Source organism: Ananas comosus, linkage group 11 (genome assembly GCF_001540865.1).
Source record: "Ananas comosus cultivar F153 linkage group 11, ASM154086v1, whole genome shotgun sequence".
Classification (NCBI taxonomy): domain Eukaryota; kingdom Viridiplantae; phylum Streptophyta; class Magnoliopsida; order Poales; family Bromeliaceae; genus Ananas; species Ananas comosus.
Window position 1 is genome coordinate 1,931,999 of NC_033631.1, and position 9,921 is coordinate 1,941,919.

Genomic DNA, 9,921 nt, shown 5'->3' on the forward strand with positions numbered 1-9,921 from the left:
AGAGAGAGAGAGAGAGAGAGAGAGAGAGAGAGTTGAGTTGGAATGCTCTCAGTAGCAGATATGCTTCATTACCACCCATTTGTTTCGATGATAGAGCCTCCATATTGTTGACCAGTATCATTGAATATGATCTAGACCACTTAAAGTATTTAAAACTAAATTTTCAAATTTTTTCGATATCATTGGCCTAATGATTAAAAGGTTTCAAATTTTCTAATTTTAATAATCGATATGAGACATTTTCTCGTTTAACAATATAAGATATCCAAATCGAATGAATTTTTGTTAGAAAATTCATTAAACCATTTAAAATAAGATCTATACTCTTAATTTTGATTATAAAACTCCTATTATTATTTTTTAAAAGATATTTATTTTCAGCTGTTTATTTTTGTATCTATTTGATGGATAAGAGAACAATAACGAAAAAGTATGAAATTTGATTTATAGATACTTTAACTGGTCTAGATCATGTTCAATAGTGCCGATCGTCAATTTGGAGGCTCCATCATCGAAAATAAATGTGTGGCAACGAAGCCCGTTTGATACCGATAGTATTCCAGCTCAACTATATATATATATATCGAAAACAACTTATGAGTACGATGGCTCCAATACTCATAATAGTATAGTAGCCATTGCCTATATATATATATAGAGAGAGAGAGAGAGAGAGAGAGAGAGAGAGTTGAGTTGGAATGCTCTCAGTAGCAGATATGCTTCATTACCACCCATTTGTTTCGATGATAGAGCCTCCATATTGTTGACCAGTATCATTGAATATGATCTAGACCACTTAAAGTATTTAAAACTAAATTTTCAAATTTTTTCGATATCATTGGCCTAATGATTAAAAGGTTTCAAATTTTCTAATTTTAATAATCGATATGAGACATTTTCTCGTTTAACAATATAAGATATCCAAATCGAATGAATTTTTGTTAGAAAATTCATTAAACCATTTAAAATAAGATCTATACTCTTAATTTTGATTATAAAACTCCTATTATTATTTTTTAAAAGATATTTATTTTCAGCTGTTTATTTTTGTATCTATTTGATGGATAAGAGAACAATAACGAAAAAGTATGAAATTTGATTTATAGATACTTTAACTGGTCTAGATCATGTTCAATAGTGCCGATCGTCAATTTGGAGGCTCCATCATCGAAAATAAATGTGTGGCAACGAAGCCCGTTTGATACCGATAGTATTCCAGCTCAACTATATATATATATATCGAAAACAACTTATGAGTACGATGGCTCCAATACTCATAATAGTATAGTAGCCATTGCCTATATATATATATAGAGAGAGAGAGAGAGAGAGAGAGAGAGAGAGAGAGAGAGAGAGAGAGAGAGAGAGTTCTGCTGTGGTGTTTTTGAAAGCATCAAGCACCTGGTGCTCGTAAGTTTTTCGTCGTTAGATCTACCCATTTTATAATTTTTATTCGTTATATCATACTATTCAATCAACCACTTACTTAACTTTGAGTGGACCACTATCATTCTAATCACACATCTTTTAATCTAAGGCCAAAAATCTATAAGTATCAATGACTTGATATTTTTAAAAGTATAGAAGCTTAATACACACACACAAACTATCCACTTCTCATATGTTTACATGTCTAAATAAATAAAAGGATAAATTCCAAATTTCTCCACTGTGGTATTGAGCATTTTCACTTTTCCAACTTACAATTTAATTTTTATTTGACTAAAAAATTCTACCTCAAATAAGATGACAAAGTAAAATTTTTGAAAAGCTAGAGAGCGGCAAAGTTAATAATACTCGATCTATAAAACACAGGGTAGTGTGGGTAACAGTTTCCTTTTTAATTAGAAATATAGAGAGGAATCAAAATGATAGTTTGAGAGATTAGTGGCAAAAATGAAAACACCCGAGTTATTAATTAAGGAAGTGCTAGCTAGCTAGAATAAGCATTTAAAAGCCATGCATGAACCTTCAACAAGCGGTCCCCAAATTTTGTTTGTTTTATATTATCATTAATAAGTCTTTCCTCGTATCTCTATTTGTGCTATGATAACACCATCTTAGACCTCTACAGTGATGAAAATCAAAACTTTAAGGCTGACGTCGATAACGAACAAGGCGCGTTTGGTTCACGTTATATAGTATTATTACAGAATATTTCAACACAATTAACTGGGTATATGAGATTCCTGCATTGTTACATTTGATTTAATACAGTAATATAATACTAGATTACAATATATATGAAATTATTATGTTCGGTTTATTTTATAAAATTTAATAATCCTGACAATAAAATATAATTTATTCTACAATTGCCCTTATGTTATATTTCGCAAAATGTAAAATTCAAAATACAAAAGTAAAATTTTAAAATTAAAAATTTATAATATGAAATATAAATTTAAAATCTAAATTTTAGATTTTAAATTCATAATATAAATTTTAAATTTTAAATTTAATATTTAAATTTTAAAATTTTGAAATTTGATTAAAATTTTAAAATTTAAAATATATATTTTAAATTTTAAAAATTGAAATTGATATTTACAATTTGGCAATTCAAAAATTTAAATAAAATTTTAGAAATGACATATACAAAGAGTTTGGAGGAGGGGGACGAGGGGTTGGAGGGATAAACTTATAATTTTATATAATATGCAGGATTACTTGACATCAGTAATATAAGATACTCTTCCCTATTCAATAATTATATTACTGACCAGATTAAATACTGAATGAACTAAATACAATAATCTTAGCAGGATTGTCTGTAATCCTGTCAGGATAGTTTGAACCAAACGCATCCTAAAGCAAATTTGAAATCGAGGCCAACTTTTAATGTTAACTGAGAGTCACACTTTAGGATTAATTTATTAACAATCCAAACTTTAACCGATCAAACTTTAGGGAATGAATTCGCCATTAACTCTATTGGAAAACCATCAGTTTAAATGGTTGAAAATGTCGATTCAAGTGCCAATTCACCATCTTCTTATACGACTTAAATAAATCTAGAGGCTCCTAGCCTTCTTTTGCTATAACTATCCGTCTTTCCCTCGCTAATTAGGGCAAGTCAGTTATGAACGACAGTGCTTCTGTAAACAACATTCTTGTCACTTGCAAGATGTTTCTTTTCGGGTACCAACCATCAAGCTATTTGCCACTACGGTCGGTTTTTCTATGTGAATGCCAGATAATTTCGTTAAGATAGGCCGACCTTACAAGTTCAACACAATAAATCTGCGACAATTCAAAGTACACATTCGAGCATAGAACTTATAGTGTCATGCCTAGCTCTATTGGGAAAAAAAAAATATTTCCAATCTAATCTTTCTTTCAAAAAATTTTCTAATCTAGCTTTCCTTTGATAGATTAGAAAACAAAAGATGACTTAATAGCATTTATATATATGTTGATTAGGAGATGGAAATTTTTTTCTCTCTCTCCCCTTCCAAAATTAATATTAATAATATNAGATGGAAATTTTTTTCTCTCTCTCCCCTTCCAAATTATCATTCAGTAATAATAATATTTATTATTATTAAATATAAAATTTTAAATATTATTATTATAAAAATTAATTATTTTTAAATATTAGAAGATTGGGAGGAAATAGAGAAAAAAAATATTTTCTGTCTCCTAATTAACATATAAATGTTATTAAGTCATATTTTGTTTTCTAATCTTAGAAAGAGAGGCTATATTAGAAATATTTTTTAAAAAAAGACTAGATTGGAGAAAAAAAAAAAAAATTCAATGAGACTAAGCATAGCATTAGCTCTCGAGCATATGGATGAAATATTTGGAGATCGCCTTAACTAAACTATGAGTTTTAACATCCCACGTAAATGCGCACATTCTATTTACCTTATGGTTGTAGTACATTACATCTCTACATATTTGAAAGTAACGTTCTTCTAAGTTAAGAGTGTTTGTTTCAGATGGGCATCATCTCTAGCCTTTTGAGGAAAAATGTCGACCCTAATGGGCAGAGTGTCGGACAGAACCAGGTATCAAGTATCAACTCATGTCCCCTTTTTTTTTATATAGAAATTATAGCAAGACTGTATCAAATAAATAAAACTGTCTAAAATAGCCGATATTTCATACCCAACTCGGACTCTATCCAAACCGGACCCGATAAAAAATGTATAGTATACGAGTAAAAAAATTATCTATTAAAATTTCGGGTATGGTCCGAATTCTTTATATCCATACTCGACTTGGACAGGATCCGAACCCGACCTTTCAGTCGGTAGGGTCCGGAAGAGTTTCCAAATACGAACCCGGGCCTGAACATGAACCTGATGAAATACTCTATTGTAAATAAAAAAATTTGAAGTTGAAGGATCAATTTAAGCAGGACTTATAAATGAAGGGTCTCTTTATATTTTTCATTCCAGTGAAAACTCCGGTCGCTCTATTTACTCACTTTTTTTAACTTTTTATTTTACTCATTGTTTTTAATTCTAGCTGTTTATTACTTGAATTTTTTTTTTAAGCAAATTTTATTGGATGGATGCAACTAATTAGAACGCGAGTTTTCTATAGTCGGAAGTTAATGATTTGTCCATAAATTCTTTAATAAAATGTGTAAAAAATATGTACATTCGGGTATCCATACCTAATATAGATTTGATCCGTATCCGATCCATACCCGTCTTAAGCGGGTAGTATACGGATAGTCACTGCCCAGACCCGTTGAAATAACCCCAATGGGTATATTATTAACTTAAGTGCTCAGATCCAAACTCGATCCGAAGTTAAATGGATAGAATATATTTTTTTTCTATTTATTTTTTTTAGAGTATGAATATAGTATATCAACTATCCAGATCCGACCTGACTTTCGGACATCTTTACAGACAAAACCATTACTATTCTAGTAAGAAAGGCACAATAAAACTACCCCCACCACACACACACATAGAGGTGGCAATCCAGCTCGTTGTTCGCGAGCTGGCTCGTGTTGAGCTCGAAATCAGTTCGAGATAAAGTCGCTTGTTTAGTAAACGAGTCAAATACGAGCTGAATTGTTTAGCTTGTTTAATAAACAAGCCGAACACGAGATGGGGTTAGCTTGCTTGTGTTCGGCTCAATAATAGCTCAAATACATATATTTTATATTTATATAATTTATATTTATATAAATAAATAAATAATTATATATATAATATAAATTTTTATTATTTAATTTTTAGTCTAACCTAAATATAAAAACTAACTCAATTATAAAAATGTCCGGTGTATATGTAAACAAGTTTCAACNAAGTCTAATGAATAAGATTTTATAAATTTATTTTTTATACATATTCAATCTAATCCGTTTTAACTTATTGTTCGTCGGCCAGCTCATAAGCCAGCTCGTGTTCGGGCCGAACACGAGCTGAATTTTTCGGCTCAATACTTTATCAAGCTAGCTCGTGTTCGGCTCGTTTATTAAACAAGCCGAACAAGAGCCGGACCTAACTCGCTCGTGTTCAGCTTGTTTACACCCCTACACACACATCCAAATAGGTGCCCACATAGTAATAAAGTAACCCAACACTGCAACCAATAAAGTAGAGCACAAAAGCAATTTCAAAATTGAAGCGTTGAAGAAGAATGAGATATTGAGAGCAAAAATCTTAATTAACAATGCGAGTTAATAAATATTAATTGAAGCAATCAACCTAAGCCAGCTTTCTAGGTGTTAGCAATGTGGAGAAAATCTTTGGATGTTGGATTTAAAATATGGAACAAACATCATATCACAGTACAGCAAAAAAAAAAAAAAAAAAAGAAAAAGAAAAAAAAGAACAAGAAGATATGCTAGAGGCATCTGTTTATCACCAAATAGTTTAGATAAAAATCTAACTACAAACGAAATCTAACCCGTATTGCAACCTAAGGCACCGTTTGGTTAGGAGATAAGAATAGGAATAGGCCCTTATCCCCCCTTTATATTCAAACACTAATTTTTTTTTCGAAAATAGTAATTCTCGGTTATCCCCACCAACACCTCTATTTTTTATATAAAACTATCTAAAATTGTTCTTATCTCCGGGAACAACCCAATTTTCATCTAAACGCTATTTTTTTTATCCCCATACTTGTATCTATTCCTGTAATAGCTAGTTTTTGCTTATACTCGAACCAAACGGTATCTTAAGAAAGAAGATGGAAGGAGTTGACTATCTATAACAAATTACTTAACAGCTCCTTGAATTCTGCGTCATTCCTCAGCAATTAATGCTAGCTGCTGGTCTTTTTAGAATAGATTGAAATTATAATTTGTGCATGGTTTCATTAATAGCTTTAACTTCTCTGACTTCACTTCTCCGTGAACAAATCGATCTGTAAGATTGATATCGAACTATCTTCTCCGGCGGTTAATTCAACGACGACGGCTGAAGCTGAACCCAATAACTCTGAGTCTTCCAGAAACGGGCGATCTGAGATCACAAATGAGGAAACTAACATATGCAGGATTTTCAAAGTTCAGGATCTAATTAGCGACGAGAACATTGTCCAATCCTTCAAGCCGAAAATTCTATCCATCGGTCCTTATCACCACGGATCTTCTTCTTCACATTTAGAAGTCACGGAGTCGGTGAAGTTGCGTTGTCAACGTAACATCCTCGGTTCGATTAGCGAGGACAGCTACGACGGATGCAGAATCACGACACGAGCAAAAGACTTTTACAGCGAGAAGTACATCACAATGGGAGAAGAGAATTTTGCGAGGATGCTCTTGCGCGACGGATGCTTCATTCTTGCTGCTCTCGGACTGATGCGAGGTGATCTTACCCAGCTCGAATTCGAAGCGTTGCCTTGGCATGATGTAGTGCATGACCTACTTCTGGTAGAGAATCAAATTCCTTTTCTCGTCCTCGAGGAAATACGTATGCTAGCTGCACCTATACCAGGAGAAACAACAGAATCACTTAAAGAAAAGATTGCGGCATCTGTGAAAGTCGAGCTACAACACTACACAAATGCGATCGATATCCGTGAGATCCATTCGAAAGATTTTCACCATCTGCTGCACTTGTGCCATATGTTCTTTCGACCTAGTCAAATTGCAGTGGAGCACCATCGCGCTCGAGCAGTGACGAACCTGCAGTGGCACCGAGCAGTGCAGTACCATGAAGCGGGAGTCGAATTCAGAGCGAAGGACCCTTCGACTCCCCATTCTCTTTTGGACGTAACATTCAGCAACGGAGTAATGGAAATTCCACGACTGTCTATCGACGGGCAGACAGAATCTCTCTTCAAAAACCTTATCATGTTTGAGCTGGGATGCCCTCAGGTAGGGAAATATATGAATGCGTACATCATATTCATGTCGCAGCTGCTCAGCAAACCCGATGATGTTGAATTACTTGCTCAGAGAGGAATCATTGAGATACTCGGTCGTGCGGACGAGGTTTTACGTATCTTCGGCAGGCTTAACGAATTGGCTATTTTGCCCTGTTGGGACGACTATTATTTAAAATCTACGCTTCGGTCGGTGGGAGCGCACTACAATCGCCGTTCGAACTGGTGGTTCGCGTGGTTGAAGCACAAGCACTGCAAAAATCCATTCTTGGCCTTAGCAGCATTAGGAGCTTTTATAGTTCTTCTGTGTACTGTAATTCAAGCATTGTTTTCTGTTTTGCAATATTTCACACCGACAAAGTAATCATCTTCGTGGATATGCAGCTTCATAGAGTACATTTGTTTCTTCAATCCGGTCTACGTACCCGGCCCGCCTTAATTTGTTTTGAATATATGATCTATTTTCTACTTGCATTCATCAATGTTAACATTTGTTTCTTCAATCCGGTTTACGTACGTACTCGGCCCGCCTTAATTTGTTTTGAATATATGATCTATTTTCTACTTGCATTCATCAATGTCATATATGCATGCATGTGTTAGCTACTAAGTACTAATGTCTAACAATCGATCGTTTCATTAGAAACTTACATTCATGGAAGATCATATTTGATTTTTGTGGAATTATATTGTATTAGCTCTTTACATTAATTCTTGGAAGATCATATTTACTTATAGATTTTAGTGCTCAATAAATAGGTTTAATTTATATATGCGAGCTGTTTCTTGTAACCCAGTCATTCATACTGAGTGTGCTGGCCAACATAATCGTAATAGTACGATATATTTTAGTGATAGTGGAACCGACGCAAATTAATTTCTTGCCTTCAGGTTTTGAACTGAATTAGCGCATTCCTGTCATCTGATTCACGGGATAAAACTTTATTGAGAAGCTCTCCAACGAGGCTTTGTAGGAAATCCGCCATCTGTTATGTATTAGCTTTGTCTCCATCCAATCACTTTCTTTTTTAATATATATTAAAATCCCCAAAACAAAAAATTTAAACTCTAGAGGGAAGGGTTATAATGCTTGGATAGAGATAAAATGACACCTAGCACCGGATTAGAAAATTTCTATCTATGTAATTATCCATTTTGCACTTTTTCTTCATGACTTTCAAAAATCTATAATTTGCCTTTTAAAATTTCAAAAATATTTTCAAGGGGGTACGACGTTAACATAGAGAGCAAAATGACCAAACTAATCTTACTTCTTCTATAAAAAAAGAATAATTTTTTAATATTAATTTTTTATCATTTTGAAGGACATTTTCAATATAAATTATAAGAAATTAACGGAATAGTAATGGAACCTTGATGGAGGAGGACTAAATGTAACAACCTAAAATACTGAGGGAGTAAAATGTACGTAGGTTTTTAAAAGTTAGAGAGAAAGTTAAAAAGTGAGTATTTATAGGAGAATTTTTTATAATTTAGCCTTTAAATAATTATCATCCTAACTAAAGTTAAAAATAGTCTTAATTAAGAGGGCATAATTTTGACCATATAAAAAAACAATCAATTTACTCCTATTTTCTTATCTCTAATTTGAGCACATTGTCCGACTTTTTCATAAAATAATTAACCCTGTAAAAATTTGAAATTTACAAAATGATCCTTTCAAAATTTTATTTGAAAAACTAACCCTCATTTCGTCACGTCGGCACCATGTCAGAATTTTTTTTAAAGACGGTGAATAGTTCTACGCTTTCTCTCAATTCTTTTAAAGGCAGTGAATCATTCCCCGCTTTCTCCCGTTTCTTTTAAAGGCGGTAAATCGTTCACCGCATTCATTGAAATTGTGCGTGGATTATATAAAAAATAAAAAAAAAGTGAGGTTGTTAGGATTATATGTGGATCATTAGAATTTTTATTTGATTATTAGAATTGTATGGATAGATTATTAGAATTTTTAGGCTGTTAAGATTATATAAAATTATATGGATAAATTATTAAGATTTAAAGGTTGTTAAGATTATATGTGATTTGTTAAAATTTTTATTTAGTTGTTAGGATTATATATAGAATACAGAAAGAAACAGTAAATAAGTATGTCAATGATTCACCATTTTTAAAAGAAATGAAAAAAAAGGACAAATAATTTACCACCTTTAAAAGAAATAGGAGAAAGTAAGAAACGATTCACCGCTTTTAAAATAAATTCTGACGTGGCGTTGATGTGGCGAAAGAATGATTAATTTTTAAAATAAAATTTTGAAAGGATTATTTATAAAAAAGCCCACACTGTCAGCTCTCTTTTGGAAGTTCAAACAAAAAATGAGATAAATTTTTTAGCCTGTTCCAAATATAATATGTATAATTGGCAACACGGAAATAAAATCATAACCAAACATTATCACCTTAGTCTTGGCTACTTTTGTATGTATGCCCCTACAGAATAGAACAAGTTCTTCGATAATTACAATGGCACAAATAATCATCACTTGATACTTCAAAATCAGTAAACCAATATATATTTTCGCACTGATATATCACGTCCAGATTGTCAAAGATAAGATCAAATTATTAGTTAAATATATTTTTTGTTATGTAAAAGGT

General features: G+C 32.4%; 1 protein-coding gene across 1 annotated transcript in view; it reads left to right on the forward strand.

Moving 5' to 3' along the window:
• LOC109716949 (UPF0481 protein At3g47200-like) overlaps window positions 1-7,681 on the forward strand; it is a 10,786-nt gene extending 3,105 nt beyond the window's left edge. Inside the window, exons 2-3 of the mRNA XM_020242573.1 lie at window positions 3,945-4,013; window positions 6,347-7,681. Of these exons, the coding sequence (XP_020098162.1) occupies window positions 3,945-4,013; window positions 6,347-7,666 (1,389 nt within the window). The 3' untranslated portion in view covers window positions 7,667-7,681. The remainder of the gene's footprint in view (window positions 1-3,944; window positions 4,014-6,346) is intronic.